Source organism: Vollenhovia emeryi, unplaced genomic scaffold (assembly GCF_000949405.1).
Source record: "Vollenhovia emeryi isolate VEMERY1.0 unplaced genomic scaffold, V.emery_V1.0 DF939359.1, whole genome shotgun sequence".
In the NCBI taxonomy this organism is placed as follows: domain Eukaryota; kingdom Metazoa; phylum Arthropoda; class Insecta; order Hymenoptera; family Formicidae; genus Vollenhovia; species Vollenhovia emeryi.
This window is the reverse complement of record NW_011967007.1, coordinates 1-20,420: the sequence shown is the minus strand read 5'-3', so window position 1 is coordinate 20,420 and position 20,420 is coordinate 1. Positions and strand designations below refer to the sequence as shown.

The 20,420-nt window shown below is 41.9% G+C and overlaps 3 protein-coding genes across 4 annotated transcripts in view; 1 reads left to right on the top strand and 2 right to left on the bottom strand.

The window, feature by feature from the left end:
• The window catches only part of LOC105558276 (protein fem-1 homolog A), a 7,429-nt gene extending 4,969 nt beyond the window's left edge, over window positions 1-2,460 (top strand). For both annotated transcript variants that reach the window (XM_012005866.1, XM_012005865.1), the window contains exons 7-9: window positions 670-918; window positions 1,262-1,387; window positions 1,475-2,460. In XM_012005866.1, coding sequence (XP_011861256.1) covers window positions 670-918; window positions 1,262-1,387; window positions 1,475-1,696 — 597 coding nt within the window. In that variant the 3' untranslated portion in view covers window positions 1,697-2,460. The remainder of the gene's footprint in view (window positions 1-669; window positions 919-1,261; window positions 1,388-1,474) is intronic.
• A 576-nt stretch (window positions 2,461-3,036) lies between these two features.
• Window positions 3,037-9,618, bottom strand: LOC105558275 (protein Skeletor, isoforms B/C). The gene is made up of 12 exons (XM_012005864.1): window positions 9,183-9,618; window positions 8,380-8,602; window positions 8,186-8,294; window positions 7,763-8,001; window positions 6,938-7,218; window positions 6,700-6,836; window positions 6,459-6,594; window positions 6,174-6,372; window positions 5,727-5,827; window positions 5,398-5,652; window positions 5,218-5,325; window positions 3,037-4,433 (listed from the first exon to the last, which is right to left on the bottom strand). The coding sequence occupies exons 1-12, from the start codon at window positions 9,253-9,255 to the stop codon at window positions 4,246-4,248; spliced, it is 2,049 nt and encodes a 682-aa protein (XP_011861254.1). The 5' UTR covers window positions 9,256-9,618; the 3' UTR covers window positions 3,037-4,245.
• Window positions 9,619-11,821: 2,203 nt separating this feature from the next.
• Window positions 11,822-18,784, bottom strand: LOC105558286. The gene is made up of 6 exons (XM_012005877.1): window positions 16,867-18,784; window positions 16,663-16,791; window positions 14,406-14,479; window positions 12,593-14,232; window positions 12,250-12,421; window positions 11,822-12,129 (listed from the first exon to the last, which is right to left on the bottom strand). The coding sequence occupies exons 1-6, from the start codon at window positions 18,714-18,716 to the stop codon at window positions 11,906-11,908; spliced, it is 4,089 nt and encodes a 1,362-aa protein (XP_011861267.1). The 5' UTR covers window positions 18,717-18,784; the 3' UTR covers window positions 11,822-11,905.
• Between the last annotated feature and the right edge of the window lie 1,636 nt (window positions 18,785-20,420).

Below are 20,420 nucleotides of genomic sequence, written 5' to 3'. Positions count from 1 at the left end.
TTAAGGTTTGAAAGTTCCAATATTTTGACATACATTACAAAATATCTTGTAAAATTTTCATTTTTTTATCATCTTACCTTAATACTCTTTTGAACAGAATAATGAGACAAATCAACCGGTGTAAAAAAACACAATTTTGTAACAAGTAATAAAAAAAATTTTTAAACAATTTTCCATATATTTTACTAGTAAAATGTATGGAAAAAATTTCAAAAACTCTCATCGAAGGTCTTAAAAATGCCGTGTTGTCCCACAATCACACGATTTCCAGGGTAAATTTTAAGAAAAGAAATTCTCCGTCTACCGATATGGTTTTTTCGAAAGTAGTTGGAACATTTAAAACGCCACGCTTGCCAGGTGCGTTGGCGAGTGTTTGTTGATTATGGGAGCAGACTCCCTGTTCGATTTGTTTAGCGTTGGACTGTTCTTCTTTTACATGTATATAAAAAGAACAAGATGCTCCTGGAAGTATCCAGTTCCTTTCGAGCAATGGCGATCGAACAAAAACCGACAATTTCTAGTCGGATTTGAATTTAGAGCTTCGGCTTAGAATAGCGGCGCACAATTCTCTGCGACACGATCGCCTCTAAATCATTTACATAGAATTAATTATATTGCATTGATGTATTAATACGTTGGCCATTAATTTTATAAATATGAATGTTACAGAAGCGCCCTGTACATAAGAGACAAAGAGATAGTTACGAGCGTATCCTGAAATGCGTGACGCATCTTATTTACCTGTTGGTAGAAACTGCGAGTTCTGACGAAGAGAAAGCTCTGATGCACGAACTGGTTCGTGGTTTGGTGAAACAAAATCCCAAATCTGTTTATACAGAAGACACGCTCCTCCATCTTTGCGTTTCTAGTTTAAATACGATTAATTCTAGTTATTTTACTTCTGCCGACGATATGCATGTAAGTATAAAACCTCTTACGTATTCTATAAATATTGTTGTTTCCTCTTGCTCTTTTTACGAAAAAAATCAGCCACAAATTAAATATGTGTGGCAGAAATGCATGTGTAATAATAATATACGTGGTAAATGATCAATGGCATCCTAAGAAGCCGCCGCTCTCTCTCCTAGAGAGCCTCGAATCACCACTTCCCCCTAAGAAGTGGGCGACCGAACCTGAGAAAAGCGACAAATCCTAGGCAGGATTTGAACTCGGCATCTGTGGCTTACCCAGTCCAGCGCAAACACGCTTTGCGCCACACACGCCACTTATAATAATATACGTATGTGGTGTATATTTTCAGACAATCTTTCCACGTTTGGAAGTTGTTAAATTACTCTTGGACTGTGGGGCATACGTCGATACCAGAAATATGTTGCGATCAACGCCTTTACATGTAGCAAGTAACGCTTATAACTTCCATAATCCTGTAAGTATTTTTTTTATATACATATATTCCCCAAAAGTTTATAAATCGAACTTTACGACTCACATTAAAAACTTCTGTTTGTAACAGTTGATAAAATTGTTGTTGGATAACGGCGCGCACTTAGATACACCAAATAGAGCGGGCGATACACCAGCGCGACTGATATCCTCAAATCCACTGAATACCGTGAACCTTCTTAGTCACACTACCCTTCAGTGTCTAGCCGCGCAGGCTGTTTGTAAATATGGAATCCAGAGTACAGAATTGCCTGCTACGTTAAAACGTTTCCTGGATCTTCATAGGGAATGATATTGATATTTTTTTAAATAATTATTGGATGCTCATCAACATCCGTAATAATAATCATGATGTATTTTGTTATAATTAAAAAATGTACGACAATATCAAAGGATTTACATATACATAAATGAACAGTGATGTATATTAATTGTAATTAACGCTAATTATAAACAAATCATGAAACGTAATGTTATAAAATTGTGAAATGTATCGATGTCGAAATTTAATTATAAAGAAAGTACTATTTTTAGTAATTATAACTCTCTTATTAAGTATATAAGATCTACATTGTAAATACGATCGCGCGCATTGTAATACGTTAAAGCGAAAAAGACTGAATGAAAAGAGAATGCTTCTGTAAGAACTAATTTTCTCGATTAGGAACATGGCAATATGTAAAGTATCATTTTTAATATTTCTGTACAGCGATTCGTGTAATTTAATTACATTAAGAGTTCTTGCAATCTTAGACAGCCATTTTTGGGTATTGCAAGATATCGCTTAAGAGCTGCACTCAAAAATTGTTATGCACATTGTATTATATAATAAAAAGATACTCTCCATGCAGTAAAACAAGATGCATATTGACACCAATATGATGAATTGTCGGATATGTCAAAGTTTAACTCTTTTAGATACTCTAAAATCTAGATCACTTTCCTTCAAAGATACGAACAACCGTAGAAATAAGAAAAACATCTGCAATAATTTTAATCTATTGATAAATTACTATATCTTAGAAAGAACTATATTAAACAATTTTCAAAAACAAACTGTGTATGGTACTTTACTACTTTTTATATACACCCGTACAGCACAAAACTTGCAGTTACATTGCAATAACATTGCTACAATATTGCAACATTGCTGTAATGTAGCTGCAATGTAACTGCAAGGTTTGTGCTGTATGGGCACACATATATTTGTCTAGTGGAAAGAATTGATTTTTCCATTGATTTTCAGAATATCATCCAATGGTTTTATTATTCTAGCCATTGGTACAGGAACTGTAATAGAGTGCCTTTGTATTCTATATTTTGTATTCTACTAAATGTTTTTTTGTGATTCGGACGTTGATGAAAACGTCTGTTAATATTATATAAATATAAAACTATAGTATCGGTTCGCAACACATCTTGTTTTTCACGTTTGATCAATCCTCTTTTTTTTCTTCTTCGGGTTATGGAAACTGCCACAAGTAGCTTGAGTTTACCAAGCGCTTTCTCTATCCTTTCTTTTCATTCAAATACATATTTTTCTTTTTTACTATTATCTAAATTATATTTCAAGAATTATTATTTTGTTATATCAAAGCTACAGATATCTTCAAATTTTAATGATATCATATCAAATTTGAGTTCAATATATTAATTAAAAAAATGATTTTTAACGTAGGTTTTTATTAAATTTGTAATCACATTTTATTACTGCTATTCGGGTCATTTATTTATCAACATTCGAATCCTAATTATTATTAAGGCTTTACGCGATTTTGCTTGCTATTTCATTGCATGCTTTTCATGTGTATAATTTGTTTCCTTAAGCACGCTTTGTAATTTAAATTGTTTTAAATGATCTACAGCGTGAAGATTATGAAAATAATAATCTTGAAGCGCTGAAAAGCTAACGAATTTTTACATAACGTTGATTTTGCGATATTGCAATATCGAAGTTAATACACGTACAATTATAAAAACTGAACGCTGATAAAGATATCATTACATAGAAACACTAAAATAACATCAGTAGTATTTGAACAAGCCTTAAAAATTTAATTCATATTGTATTTAAAAAAAATTAATTTGCTTTCCGTGTACTTCAGCATTTTATTTAGAAATGTAAGGATATACCATATGAGATGTCAATAAAAATAACGAGAACTGTAAAAACTTATTGTATATAATTACATAATATATGTGAACGAGAAAATATTAATTGAGAATAAGAGTGTTGCGCGTTATACATGTATGTATAAATACACAATTGAGATAAATGATATGTTTTTGTATACCCCAATGCAATCTGCATCTGCGAAAGTTTTGTAAAGCGAAAAGATATTTGCAGCTTATATCGATTTCCTCGCTGTTCGATAATGAACATGACGCATTGCGTATGTAATGTATGTCTTGTATGCTCACGATCCTATTAAACTAATTAATGGTATACGAAATAAACAAGTTATTACAACAATTTGAAAACTTCTTTTATTTTATCTGGTCTTGCTTTCGTTTTTTTATGACATAAATTAATATTTCTTTAAATATGACATAAACTAACTGTTCCTTTTATAGTGATGGGAACGAGAAAAAAGTATAAAATGGATCCAGATATCATAAAATCGTACAAATCTGTGAGAGATGCAGAGTTTATTGTAGGAACTATTGTATTAGTTTCTTAATTCAATAAAACCAGCATATAATTTAGTGTCTTTATGTTGTAATATATACATGTTAAAATGCAAGAATGAGTAGCTTGTTAAAAATAACTTAACGCGTCGTTAAAGTAAAAAAAATATTTGGCAATAAACATATTTTTCTGCGATTTACGTACGTTCAACTTTATAATAGACCGAGGAGCACAGTCACGATTGCAATGAGTAACGATAATTTGTGTACGATTGCATCGTTCTTCGTGTAAGAATCGACCACGTGAATCTTCCATCCCATATTTGCGTGCGTGAAAGACTGATAATAAACCAGGTCGGGCCACGATGAATTTGGGCTAATTACCAAGATGCCGCCTTCCCCTGCACGCGAGACATAGTGGAATGTGAGAGAATCACGGCTCGTTTTCGAAAACGTGAGCGTCTCCAAACACTCAACGTCCATTTGAGAAAGAACCCCGCACTAATCATATAGGAAATTGGATCTCGGTTAAATTGGCTAGTTTTCACATATGTTGTAGCTTAATTATGACCTGCTGAGCAAAAAATGTAATGGACTCAAACTTAAATAATGGCTAGTTACTGGGCTACAGCCACTCAAACGTATAAGAAAATTTGGGCTCCGCGGGTCTCGTTTGGAAATACTTTGAAGCATATTAGGAAAAAAATGTTTCAGACAAAAATTGTTTGGTTCGAAGGGAGACATAAGACGATGCCATTAATTTGACCTTGGATAATCATTTGTAGGTCACATGAGAGTCAATTTCAATTTCTTAAATGGACACCCCCATTTTTCACTGCACATTTTTATGTCAAGAGATTTTCAAAGACACTATATAATGAAATATAGTCTTATTTCGAACCAAACAAATATATATCAAACCAAACAACTTTTGTCTGAAACATTTTTTCCTAATATGCTTCAAAGTACACATTTCCAAACAAGACCCGCGGAGCTCAAATTTTCCATGTTTGACCGGCTCTAGCTCAGTAACTAGCCATTATTTAAGCTTGAGCCCATTATATGTTTTGTTCAGCAGGTCAGAAGCTACAACATATGTGAAAACTAGCCAATTTAACCAAGATCCAATTTCCTATATGATTAGTGCGGGGTTCTTTAAAGATTTCAGATTAAAAACAGTTTTACCTGGCTCGCAGACTTGTACGAGGGTTCGATTGAATTTCTTAAACGACGGGAAGGTATCGTCCAGTCTTCTGTCTCGACCGTTGTGCTTGCTTAAGCAAAGCGGCCCAACTGGAAGATGACAAATCGAGTCAAGAGCCTCGGGAATACGTTAAACGATTCGTAGAAAAAGAATCTACAAACCTGCAGTCGGTCGTGGCCGACCTCTTCTAGTCAGTTCAACGCCAGCCAACACCCTGATCTTGCTTTGCGCAAGATCGCTGAGCGTGTCGTATCCGCCGTGAGGGTCGTCGGTTATGATTAAGGGATGATAGAGCTCCGCGCTATGCGGATTATTTCCACCGTGAACGCGAAAACTGTACGTCAAGCCTCGACGTAGATATAACTCGGGAATTAACGCGCCTTCAATGTACCACGCAAGACCCATCGATGGTTTACCTGCGAACACATTTCCTGGGGTTCTCCGTCTCGCAAGAGCAATAAGCAGCAATCGAAACTAATTATGCTTATACCTGTAATACCCTGGTATCCCTGTTTTCCTCCGGAGGGGCCGATGGTTGCTTTGAAAGTTCTAACGCTTCTGTCGAATATTTCAGTTTTCTGCCAAGGTTCTCTGCACAAATAATCAATAGTTATATAAAAAAAATCCCCCTTCACAAATATGTAATTGATATGTTTGCAATATTGAATAAATAATTTGATACATGTGTGATCAAAGTATATCAATTTTGCGCGCAAATTATATTTACGAGATATTATAGTTATTTTAATAAATACATTTGAAATGACATTTTTATTTCATTTTTTTCCCATGGCATTATATGTGATTTTTGTGTTTTTTGAATTATTCTTTTATCTAGCTTACAAAATATGCTTGGCTATAGTATTTTTAATTTTTAATGTCTTCTTTTTAGGCGGACATAAGCAAGATATCTGACCAAAGTATTCGTTTCTCGCACCTAGGAAAGATTTTGTTATTATGCTCCGTGAAATAGATGCAGGTGTTTTCCGGCTCCTTACGATTCAACTCGAGCACTACGTCGCTTCTTGGATACACATCGTGGAAACTCGGCTCGTTATTAGTTTTATCAAGCCTACCCAAGGCCCATACCACATACACCGGTTTATCCGTGGGAAAATCTTTGTCTCCAACGTCGGCTGTGCGAAAAGAAAATTTTCATGACCTGCGTCGTACGAGAAGCATTTATAAAATAGAAAAGAACACGTGCGTCTGCGCAACTCACATGAAATAAGCGTGCGTCTGTACGTGATGGTGTTGATGCCGTCCTCTCTCACCGCCGTGTAGAGCTGGTTGGTATCTAAACCACCGAGAAGCTCATCTCTGCAAACTCCTTTGTACTGACCGAGAACCTTCCCACACTGTTGTCACAATCATTAGAATGCTCACATTAGTCACCTTTCGTTTCTCTCCCCCTTTCGTCTATCCACGAAATTAATAGATTATTTAAGTAACACTTTACACACTGGCGCCTTTGCTGTAATATTGTAGTCTGTAGCGTATCCTCGTGTGTCGTCCATATACGCGACGGCCACATCCGCACCTTCCATTCGACTGGAGCTCTCGGAACCGGATAAACCAAACGCCATGTACTCGTCTTCGGCTGATAAAAAAAAATCACGCGAAAACGAGCAATCGCTTTCAAGCCTCGATTTTTGAGGAGATAATTGATAATTGAGACTATACGAGCTTTTTGACGCATACCGACTTGACCTGTCAATTGAATAGTGATCTGCGGACCGAAGATTTCCCAGGCGACCTGATATCGCTTGTGCAGCTGGACGCAATTCGGGAGGGACTGGGTTTGCTTGAGAACTTTTATCAACGACGGCGGCACATTGAGCCCGTCCGGTATAATGACGGAACCGTAATTGGATTTAGTCTTCATGTCGAAAACACTCAGCCAGTCAATGTTGAAGACGGTCTTATCGCCTGGCAGCTCCAGTATGATATCCTCGTTATTGTATGACCTAAGAGAATCCATGCTGGAAAGAGAAATGCACAGTTTTACATGTGTTTTTGGATTAAATTTCGTTGGAATTTTACGTCGACAATTTACAAACAAATTATTCGCGTTCGACAGAATCTTTTTAATTCGCCGGCTGTCTTGAACATAATCTGAAATTAATAATTTTATTACTCTCTTTATACACTCTCTCTCTCTTTGGCTTTCACCATTTGGAGACTCGTGAATCTGTCAGATGACAACCGGAGATACAGCACAACTCTTAGACGCCGAACATGATTATGTCTACTTTAGGTATTATTCTCAATTTTTCCTATTATCAATCTAAGTCTCATTAGTTTATATTCGTTATATTTAACATCTTTATATAATTTTGTAAACAATTTTTTGTTCTTAGTTTCACTGAAGATGACCCGAAAATGGGTCGAAACGTTTGTTTTAATATTTTTATACAAATAAAAAGTTCCTTGTTGGACAACTCCGCACGAACACCTGCGTTTGGCTCGCATTGGCCTTCTTCCCCCCCCCCACCAATTTTAATAATTTTATTTTGTTTCTCTTACTATCCGTATTCGTCGGGTACTTTCTGACCCTTGCTGGACGGCTGCGGGCCAAGGCCGATCCAAAAGTAGGTGTCCACACCTTGCCCGTCGTAGGTAAACTGCGGAATACTGATGGTTTTCGAGTCCAGGATTACGATGGGCTCTGACGAAACATTGTGAGATCTTTTCGACAGCTGCGATATCTTCTGGGGAGCGGGTGGGTCAAACTCCTCCGGGATGTAGACATCGCCGAAGGTGTTCTACGATTGAAGAGCATTTCAGCAATCATTCGAATTAATTCCACGTCAATCGTTGTAGATTAGTGTCTCGCATATTTGTCGAGTTTCAAGTAAGGATAAAACGAGTCTACGATTTCGAAGCTTGCACGTTTTAAAGCGACCTTATATGTACATAAATTGATTCTTGCTTTAAAATTCATAATACCTGGCTCACTAAATCGTACACCGCGAACCACTTGATGTCCGTTATTTTTTTATTATCCGGCAGGGTCAATGTAAAATCCTTGTTGAAGTATCGGTCCAGTATGTTTGTTCTGAAAGAACATGTATATACTCGAGATGCGACTTAATCTTTTTAAGTCTTCTTTTGAAATTACAACGAAAAGTAATGTGGCTTACTTGCCCCACTCATCGGGGACGATAAATCCTTGCGGGCCTGGTCTGTTCGACGCGCCTGCCCAGAAAAACGTGTCGGCCCCATTGCCGTCGTAATTAAAGGACGTCAGCAGCAAAGTGTACTGGTCCACGGCCCAGACGTCGCCGGAAACTTGATGGTGATACGGATTTAATTTTCCCAGATATTTCCCCTTGTACTTTTCCCCATTATCCTCTTCTCCAGGAGCTGCCGACATTGAAATATTTATTGTATTTAATTTTACAATTTACGTTACTTCTTGCTCTCACGTCTTTTCACAAATTTACATATTCATCTATCTGCTAGGCTCAAAGATCGAAAACGTTCGCTGAGCGAAAAAACCGTCCACAACGCGTTCCGACTTCGCAGATTCCTCGGATATAAAAGGAATTTTATTTGTATCTATAAGAGTTGACTTCGGAAAAAAATTCTTTCAAAGTTCATGTTGAACAGATTACGCAAAAGAATGTAAAAAAGTAAGTCCTTCTTGAGCTCATAACGATTAGCTGTGCTATTTGGAAAGCGTTATTGTTATGAAAATATGCGAAACAATTTTCTAAAAGAAGGTTTTTAAAATAAATTCGCTCCGAATTCACGATTCCGAGCTCCAGATTTCCTGCCGCGTGCACGGAGACTCGTGTTCGTCGGAGACATCGACGCTGAATAGGCGATGTCTTCGGCGCTTGACTCGATTTCGGCTCGGCGCCGCCCCGTCGATCTCCTTTCCTTTTTCACTAATGCGCATTTTTTCTGCAACTTCTCGCACCCATTCCTGGCTGCTAATTACCGCAAGTAAATAGCAGGCATCCTAGAAGCATCACAAGGGCACTCGTTCCCTTCTTTCTCACGACACCTGCCATCGCTTCATCTTCCTCCCAACTGCTCCAAAGTGTGTCGACTAACTTTTATCGGGAGACCCACGAGATCGCGAACAGCGAGGTGTTGACGAAACGGATGAATAGATGATCGGCAAGCTACGTGCAACCGTGACGATCCATTGTCATAATCAGGGGAGTCGGGCTGGATCCACGGGTACCACGCGCGCGATAACGAACGGCGACTAACGGATAACGGGAGGGCTAAGCCGCGGGTGATCACTCGTTGTACGCCACGCCGATCACCGTCGTCTCTCTTTCGCGCGGCGGAAACGAGCGGAAACGCGACTAGAAAGCCGAATCGGCCTTCGTGGGACGCGGTTCCACGCACAACCGCTACGGCCGCACATTCCCCGGGAGAAAGTACGCCCGTGCGCGGGGGGGGCCAATCGACGATGGAAGAACGAATTCATTCTGCAACCGATCGCGGTCATTGTCGCGTTACTCGCGCCGAAATCCCGTTTGCGAGGACGACGGTCCGGAAGGATCCTTCGATGAAACCGTCATTATTAGTCACGCTTTGGGTTTTCCCGTGGGTTTAGAGAAAGGAGGAGCTTGAAAAGTACGGTAGAAAAATTAAATATAAAAGCTACAAGAAGCGATTACACAGTTGAAGGGAATACAAAAATAACTGCAGAGGATAATTAGTCAAAGACAATAGATTAAAAAAGTCTAAGAATAGAAATATTGCTCAAAGTTTTAATCTCTCAAGCTCTTCCACTCTCTAAACCCAGTGGTTTTAACGCAATATTAGAAAAAATACAAATATATTGGTTAAATATCTGGCTTAAATAATTTACATATTTTTCTGGCTAAAATTATTTGTCTGCCTCAATGTTCTCTTTTTTCGTTACGTGGGAGCGTTTGATTAAATTATTTCAAGTGCAATGTATTTTATGACGTTCAACCGAGAGTTTTATAGATAATTTTATAATATGCAAAGAGGTCGAATAAAGCGACATTCGTTTTTGTCTCGTAAAAGTATACACATATTTTAAGAATTCATTAGCACGTTTTATTTCCACATAATAAAAAAATACTATACTACGAGATTCAGGTACTACGTATATGTTTAATTGTTTCTTATTTTAAAGCATTCAGTTTTATGATCGATGGTACGTTTCAGTGATATGTTCCACTACATAAAAATAATTTTGTTATACTATATATTTGTGTATCGAACAAACACGAATCATTACCATCTTATTTCTATAAAAAATTAATACGAGTATAATTTCGCCAAGTTCAATTTCTAATGCCATCAACACGTAAAGAAGAACATTAGCGTTTCGTTGGCGAACCACGTGGATAAGAACTACGATTGCATGTATTTCAAGTCAGCGAAATTATATCGTATTTCACCTAATTTCCATATCTGTAAGAAACAGAAGAAACATACAGATCATATTGTCCTGAAGAATGTCTTCTTGTATCTATGACATGTGTAAAGTATACAAAATGCATATATAAAAAGATTTGATATCCTTTTGTACTATTTAGTCATGTTGTCTGCACTCGTAAAAATAGACCCATATCTACTCATGAAGATTAACTTTAATCTCGATGTTGTTTATCTTTTTCTAGTTTTACGAATTAGAAGAAGATTAAAGGTAACTGAAACCAAGATTCAAATTAATCCGCAAACTGGTAGAAATGGACATTAATGGTAAAATTATACGAGTAACTTCCGTATGTTAAGTAAAACAAATTAGATCCTCCATTATCCGTAATACATATTCGATAATCATAAATAGATCATAAATCAGAGTCTTATTATTTTACTAAAAAAGACACGTTATCGTAATACAAATTTTAACGCAACTACCTGAGATAATACAATAAAAATGTAATATGTATGTATTTTCTCTTTTTCCAAGAAATAGAATATCTTAAAACTTTCTCACTTAAACATAGAAATTAAGGTAAGTATGGCATTGAAAACTATCTCTTAGACTTTGTTAAAATTTGTTTGTTTTGTACCCATTCTAATTGCACATACTCGAGATTTGTGATATATTTACAAGTCAATATTATGCATAATAGTTTTGACAAAGCCGTTTAAATATGAAATGCAATTGACAAAAATATCTATAACAGAAGAATAAAACAGAGCGTTTACTATATTTAAATATGACGTAACCGATCTAATGTTATAAAAATTGCCCTGTTTTATTTAACTTACAATTAGACAATTGTGAAATAAAGATATATACGTTTGTAGTTGTAAAATACAACATAATGATTTTACGTACACAACAAATTTCTAAAGTAAACAATATTAGTTTTTCATAAATTGTTACGTTCCTCAAAACACATTTTAACAATATTCTTTTATTAAAAATGATTGTACTCTTCTATCTTGTGTCTCAAATATATCTTTTTAATATGTAAATTTATAATGTTGCCTAAGAAGAGAGAAGAAAAGAGAAGAGAGAAGAAAAGAGAAGAGAGAAGAAAAGAGAAGAGAGAGGGGAGAGAGGGAGAGAGGGGAGGAGAGAGAGAGAGAGAGAGAGAGAGAGAGAGAGGAGAAGAGAGAATTACTAGTAATAAATTTCAATAAAATCCATAAGACAGTTCTTGCCATAAGTATTTGCAAAAATAGAATAGCACTCTACATAAATAGGCACTAGTAATTCTACAAATTGGATATAACGCTAACGCTTTGCGACAAATCTACTTGGCCCCTTAATACTTTTTGCTGCAATCTTTTGCAAAAGATTTTGGCCATAAGTTTATTTCGACGTGCTTCCTCTTGCCGTTCTTGTTGCCGCCGTTTGAATCGCACCTCATTCAGCCGGAGATACCGTTTACGTGATCTCTCCTTCATCTCCTCGTCGCTAATTTTTCGCTGCATGTAAACTGTAATCAAGTATTAAACAAAAAACCTAAGATGTAGTGCTACAATTTGCAAAGTTTCCTCAGAAAACGTAACAAAATGCAGATTACGTCGACAGACTTTTGCAATATAAACAATCTCACCTGTTGGCTTTCGTACTGGCGCGGATTTAATAACGCTGGATATACTAGCCATCGCTAATAACCGTATTCGCTTTTCTTTCCTCAATTCTCGCAACTGGCATATTTCCGACAAATATTGCCGGCGTGTTTCCGCATTGCCCACAAATTCGGGATTATTTCTAGATAAATAATCCTAAAATCGGTTTAATTAAGATGTCATTAATCTGAGAAAACTGGAATACAATATTATCTAACTCTCTTGTTTAAAATTAAACAGTTATACTGCCGTTATAAACAAAGTTATTTCAAGCGGTCAGATTAAAAAATGGAACGTTTCATTTATTAAACTAATTCAAATTTTCACCTGTAATGTACTGGTCTGATGATTTTTGCTGGAATGATTTTTCTTAATAATATCGCAAGGACAGACGTCAGACTTGGCCGCGTTCAACGGTTGCTTGACGACTTTCGGCGTCGCGACGTCAGAGGTTTCGTTTTTCGAGACATTCTCTTTCGTGAACGATAACTCGTATGCGACAGCTTTGGGATACGTTTGACGGCAGGCACACTTTCTGGTATTTTTATACATGGCACCACACGCGCGGCAGTGTTTGTAATTTCTCTCGGTCTTACTAATACTGGTATCGTCTATATAATTTGGTTTTGACGCGTAAACTTTGCGCGCTTTGACAGTGTCTTTCGCTTGATTATTACTACAGGAGCAAGCCTCGTTGCAATTGCATTTTAAGCTACTTTGTACTTTATGTTGTCGATTCACGTCGCTGTCCTGCGAGCTGTCGGAGTAAATTTGCGCCTGACGCTCCGCTCTCTTTAGGCGACACTCGAAACGGCACGAGCCGTTACCGTCAACCTTGCAGCTCGAGCAACACTCGTGCAACATTCCCGCGGCGGTTCCCGGATTATGGCATCCAGCACAATCGTTCGCGCAATCACAAATCTTCCCTGCGTCGCGCTGCTCGCCGTAGTTCAGCGGTCGCATTCTGGCCTGGCCCTCCGCGTTGTAGTTCTGTCGAGAGTTGTCAATGATAATCCGTCTATTCGTGTCATTTGCGGAAACATCGTCGCACTCGCACGCGTTCCCGCAGGTTTGCTCGACCCCCGAGACGTCGTCGTGCGCGCAGGAGGGATTCTTTTGGCACGCACCACAGACGGTGCCGCCGACACCTACAGCGGGCTTCTGCTTGAAGCACAACGGACACGTCGTGAACGACCGTTTGTAATATTCAGTCCGCTTGACCTTGACGGCGCCGGAGGCGGTCTTGTTGTCACGCGTGCAACTGCATTTCGACTTCGACGCGTTGATCTGATTCTTCGCCTCCTTCTGCTTCGGCTGGACGCCTCCGCCTTGCGACGACGCGCGGCGACGGCGAGCGGCAGCCTCCGCCGCGCTGTTGTCGCTCGCGTAATTGGTCTGCGTCTGCTGCGAGACAGCCGGCATCGCGTCCCCCTGATGGTCCTTCCGCGGCCTCACCGGGGCCGCGCTCTCGGACGGGCTCTCTTTACATCGCGCGCACGTGTGACGCGCGAACGGCGCGGTGGCGTGCGTCTGGCAAGATTGATCCCTGCACCTGGTGCCGTTCTGATAGTGCGCGCACGGCTGCTTCGCAGGACTCGCGTACTTGGCGTCGTACCCGTCCGACTCGGGCGTGACTGGCGTCGAGGAGGCTTCCCGTGGCAGTGTCTGCACGCCAACGTGCTTCGTCGCGGATCTCCGCGCTCTGCCGGCGGACACAATCTCCCCGCCGGTCTTCGAGTACACGCTCGTCACGCCTGTGGCCGTTTGCGTGCAACTGTTGCGTTTCATGATCCTCTGGACCATAGTGTCGCCGGCAGCCTCGCACGCCGCCAGGTTACAGTGAGACGACCATGGCTCGTTAACGGAATCCTCTCGCAGGTCGGACACGCTCCTGCGGGCACCAAATTGAACGCTGTTAGTTCTACGTGCACGTATACGAGCGAGTGAGGGGTTTGGTGGAAGAACGGCTTAAGTCGATTTAAGTTTTGGTGAAAAATTTTGTTCATCTCAAGTTGAAAATTTGGAGGTCGAAAAGAACCCCGCACTAATCATATAGGAAATTGGATCTCGGGTAAATTGGCTAGTTTTCACATATGTTGTAGCTTATGATCTGCTGAACAAAAATGTAATGGGCTCAAACTTAAATAATGGCTAGTTGTTGGGCTACAGCCAGTCAGACATAGAAAATTTGGGCTCCGCTCTCGTTTGGAAATACTTTGAAGCATATTAGGAAAAATGTTTCAGACAAAAGTTGTTTGGTTCGAAGGGAGACATGAGACGATGCCATTAATTTGACCTTGAATAATCATTTGAAGGTCACATGAGGGTCAATTTCAATTTCTTAAATGGACACCCCCATTTTTCATTGCACATTTTTATGTCAAGAGTTTTTCAAATACACTATATAATGAAATATAGTCTTATTTCGAACTAAACAACTTTTGACTGAAACATTTTTTCCTAATATGCTTCAAAGTATTTCCAAACAAGACCCGCGGAGCCCAAATTTTCCATGTTTGACCGGCTGTAGCTCAGTAACTAGCCATTATTTAAGTTTGAGCCCATTATATTTTTTGTTCAGCAGGTCATAGGCTGCAACATATGTGAAAACTAGCCAATTTACCCGAGATCCAATTTCCTATATGATTAGTGCGGGGTTCTTTATTGTCCTTGGAGTGAATCCGTTTAGTGGAAAATTCACCGTTAGATCGTGTAATCGTTGCGAAGTAGGATATGTGGTTGAATTTGGGTGTCAAAAACCTGCTGTCTCATCTTAGAAACCTATCTCATAATAGAGGACTTTGCTCCACATATTTACTACGTATTAACAAACTTGCATATTTTATAGATATCGATCTGTTGAATACGATTAGAGCTTTTAACTTGTAACAAAATCTTATATTTATGTTCCATACAGCATCTTAAGGAGGATGGTTGCTGAAATGAAGATGGTAAAAATAAATTCAAATTTATAGAAAATATTCGTCTATGGGAATCTGTCCTCCATGCAAAAGTTTAAGACGATTGTCTGCATGGTTGTCGAATAATTAATTGTTAAAGTTATACTATTGCACATGGCCAACGTAGCAAAGTATTACGATATCTGTCATTTAATTCCCGAAAGCATGTTAAAAATGATAAGAATTTTATAAAAATAAGTGCAAATAATTCTATACATATATGTTCTTGATAAACTACGTAGACAAGTTATTTCAGTATTCGTCAAAATTCTTCGTAAATATGTATAGAATTATTTGCACTTATTTTTATAAAATTCTTATCATTTTTTACATATATGTATATATTATATATATATTATATATTTTTATTTATTGTTTGAAATTTATTGTTATATAAATACAGGGTGTACTAAAACCACCGGAGGTCCTCTTAATGACAGATTCCTTAGAACATTTCCAGACGAAAATCCTAATACAAAAGTGTCGAGGCTATAATAGTTTTTAAATTAGAAGCGATTATTTTCCACAAATGAGAGGGCTGAAATTTCGCGCGCTCAGGCACGGCGAAATGACAAGTGATATAAGTGCTCCTATGAATATCGCTCTTTTTATGATGTTATGTTTATTGTATAAATTTACAATATCACTTGTCATTTTGCCGTGCCTGAGCGCGCGAAATTTCAGTCCTATCATTTGTGGAAAAAATTGCTTCTAGTTTAAAAACTATTATAGCCTCGACACTTTTGTATTAGGATTTTCGTCTGGAAATGTTCTAAGGAATCTGTCATTAAGAGGACCTCCGGTGGTTTTAGTACACCCTGTATAACAATAAATTTCATGATGGTAAACATGAAATCGCACAAGAAGCACAAAATGAACATCGGAAAATCAGTTGAGTTTAAAAGATAACGTTGTTAGTACGATAAACAAACTGAATCTGAGATTAAACTTTCCACATATCCTGGAGCCCACGTGCAGCACGAGATGAGACATCTTATTTCGTCATTGGTTCGAAGTTGCTGAGGATGACTCAAACAGAATCGAAACGTACATCTCTTTTTTATGATTTATTAAAAATAGTCCTTTTGACTTTACGCACCAACAACCGCGTTCTGACTCTCACAGCCCTATGCATCTCCTTTCGTATTGTTTTTAAATATTGAGTCTTTCATTCGTTCATATATATTATGTTGATATATTGATATATTATATATGTATATATATTATCATTTTAATGTATATTGTTTCTATAAATTTGAATTCATTTTTATTTGAGCAACCAACCTCCTTAAGATAAACTTGAGACGATCTTCGATACAAGATCTGAATACCGACCTTAGTACGCGGTCAATGCAAGCAGCCGAATTCGCTACTAGCTTTTACAGTATATGCAAAAACAACCGAAGTCGTTCTTCCACCAACTCCTCAAATACAAACTACCTGTGTATGCCGTCCGTGTGTTGCTCACGCCTGAGTATCGCCGCCTGCTTCGACTTGAGATTCGCCGATTTGGACTTTCTCGGCGAGGACTTGGGTCTCTCTAATCGCCTGGGCTGCTCGAGCAATCTGGCGAACAAAACGAAAGACCAAATTGAAAGACCCGAGAAGAAAACGAGCCCGGCGAAACGGCGCGAAGCGTACTTTTTCAGGTTACAAAGGTGGCTGATCTCGTTCGTGATCCAAATCAGCTGATTCCTCTTCTCCATCTCGGCGTAATTCACCAGCTTGGAGTCGCCGGACTCGGACATGCTGCACTTGTTCAACTCGAACTGCCTCTCGGACGACGTCGTCGGCAATCGCCAGTCGGTGTTGTTGTCCGTGTTGTTGTTGGACTCGACCGGGGTCCTTCTGTTGTTGACGACGGCGTCCAGCAGGATCCTGTTGTGATCCGGAGCTATGCTGTTGGTCGTGGTCGACTCCCGGTGCGGCAGCTTGCAGCTCTTCTCGAAGCAAAATATGTCGTTCACTTTGGTGTGCTTGTGGTTGCGCTGAGGGACGAAGCACTCGGAGCTCTCGCTCTTGTCGGGATCCGTCGGCGTGTTGCTCATCTGCTGGCAATCGTCCGTGCGCAGCCCGAGCCGCGCCTTCCTGCCGTCCATCACCGTCCTGTCTGTGTGCCGGTCGAACTTGTCGCTGTTGCTGCTCTCCAACGCGACCTCCTTGATGACGTCGCTCGCGGTCCCCATGGACTTGTGCATGGACGCGTCCTTCTTGTGCAGGTTCCACTCGTCTGAGGACTCGGTGGTGCTGCGCTTGTTCGCCAGGGCCTGGAGCAGCTCGGCCCTGTAGACCTTCTTCCTGGCGTCATCCGGATTCCAGGGAACGTTGTCCTCTAGATTGTGCTCGATCTTGTCGTCCATGTACTTGGCGGTGACGAGCCGCTTGATGACGTGCTGTATCAGCCGCTTCTTCACCTGCTTATCGCACTTGTTGGCGTCGACCAGGCTCTTGAGGATGTTGACGCTCCTCTCCAGATCCCGGACCAGGCTGTCCGAGTCGCCCCAGAGCTTGTCGTTGACGCTGGAGCTGCTGTTCGGCAGGGTCGAGTTGGACCTGCCGGTGTCCGACGAGACGTGGCTGTCCCTCCCGTTCGGCACGTCGGCGAAGGTGTGCCCGGGGAAGTACTCGAAGCTGTTGGCCCGCCCGGACACGTTCTCCGTCTCGTCGGGCTGCGGCGTCGCCGAGGTCGACGCGTTCCGCGAGACGTCCGAGCTGTTCCGCCGCCCCCGGCTCTCCCTCGCGTCCGCGCCCACCTCGGCGTCGCACTTTCGCGGATTCTTAACTTTGTACGTGCCCTTGGACCCCTTGAGAATGGAGTGTATCGCCGTTCGCAGATTGGGATCACTCTCCTCGAGATCCGAGACCTGCACGCCAACGGACTCCTGGGCGCACACGTCGGGACTCGTCTGTATCACCTTGTCGCAGGTGGCGGGTTTGTTCACCACGGTGGCGATCGAGGACGTGGAGTCGAAGATGAGGGGGAACGCGGTCCTCCTCTCCTTAGCGTGCAGATTCACCTCGCTCTGGCTGCGCTTCAGTGAGGCTTTCGACGGCGACGCGGGTATCACGTTCATCGAGCTGCTCTTCTTCAGCGGCGAGCTCGACGGGCGCGCGACCTCTCTGCGTCTGCTCGCCGTCGGGCATCTCGCCGACGGCACTTTGAACACCAACGACGTCGGGGTGTCGTGTATCTCGAGTCTGATAGGCCTCACCGCGGCGACGGCGGCGTCGCTCGGGACGCATCTCTCCTGCGACTTTATGTCGTCCCCAGTTATGATGCCCGGCAGATGATTCTTCACGATCGGCGTGATCTCTATCTCGCTCTCCGAGCCGGAGACGTTGCCGATCAACGGCGTGGAATTGGCGTCGGGGACGGACGACGACTTGGAGCCGCTCTGCGCCACCATGCCCTTCCCGGACTGCATCCCCGACTCGGTGGTGCCCTCCGGGTCGAGGCGCAGCGCGGCGGAGCATCCTCGCGCCAGCGCCATGCGCTCTATGGTGCTGAGCTTCTCGTCGCTCCGCTTACCGTGCGCGTGCGAATTGAAGTAGCCGACGTCCGCGCCGCTGTCCCACTCCAGCGGCTTGTAGGACGCCACGCTGGAGGTCGGGGAGGACAGCTTCCTCTCGCTTGCCTCCACACACTTGTCTCGGCTCTCCCCTCGCTCCTCGCGTATCGTCTCCGGCGCGGAGGTGCAATTGGGCTCGGGCGACGGCGTCTGGATATCTATCAACGGTTGAATGTTATACCTGGACCTGGCGTCCGTCGTACTCGAGGACTGCCCGATTAACGGGGGCCTTACCCACCTGCGCCTCTCCCTCGGCACGCAGGACTTGAGAGCGTACTCCTCTCCGACGCAGTCCTGCCTGCTAGCGGACGAGGAGTCCACTTGGGCGCTCAGCTCGTACACGCTGTAATAGTATTTAATCGCTTCCTGCGGCGTGCTCGACACGGGCAGCGAGAAATACTGATCCAGATTCCCGTTGCGGGCGTACTTTTCATAGTATTCCCTCACCTGCGCGGAGAGGCTCTTCTTGCCAACGTGCGACCTGAACTTGAACGGTCCGATCGACGACGCCGGCGGTGGCGGTGGCGGCGGCGGCGGCGGCGGCGGCGGCGGTGGCGACGGCGACGGCGGCTGCGGCGAGCGGCGCGGGACGATGTCCTCGTCGCGTCGCTCGCATCTTTCGCGCCTCGCCGGCTCGTCCGGGTTCGCAAAGTCTCTCAGACAGCAGCCCTCGCAGCTGGATCCCGAGTCGTACTCCATGCTAGCTGTCCACGGTGCATTCTCCCGCATCCGCGGCCTCTCATGCCCGGATTCCGCTCCTGTGCGGATCTCCCGTTCGATCGTCCGACGAGTTCTCACTGCCCGACGTGCGTCGCGGGCGAGGCCGGTTACGCCTGTCCCGCCCGAGTGCTCGCAGTCGCTTCGGCGTCTGTCGTCGTCGACGACGAGGCTCGTTAGGTTAGGACACGGATGCGCGTCACTTGGCGCCACGAATATTTTCCGTTGGAAAATAGCGGTGATTCGCGTCCGGAGCGCACCACCCCGCTTGGTACGTTACGCCTCGCTACGCGCCGCGCGATTTAAACGATTGCAGTTACAGTCATTTACGTTACGACTGTTTAAATCAAATTCTTGTTTACATCTACTACCACGGATATCGGGCGTACCTCTCGCGAGTGGGTTTCGGAACGCATTCGCGGACTCTGGGCTGGATTCACATGGAGCGTAGAGCCACAGATTAAAGCCCGCTGCAGACGATGCTATTTTTCCTGCTGGATTGCTTGCGATTTAGTAAATTACTATCATTGCACCACTCAGCATTCAGGATTCCTAGTAATTTACTAAATTGCAAGCAATCCAGCAGGAAAAATAGCATCGTCTGCAGCGGGCTTAATAGACAGATAGCCAAAGACCCGGGTTGAGGCGAGACCAGCAGTTCTCACTGGTTTCAGCGCCATACAGTGGTAGCGGCTAATGCAGTAACTATATTCCTAAGATATAGCGGGTTAGATTATACGAAATCTTTTAACAGTCGGTAAATCGCATTGTTACCCAGTGAACACCAAGTAGAAGCATTCCTACTCACCAACATAAATATAATTTAACACATATTGTATAAAACAGTTTTATTATTGAGTGGGAAGTTATAACATTATTGTTATGTCATTATCTATCACTTGGTGTACA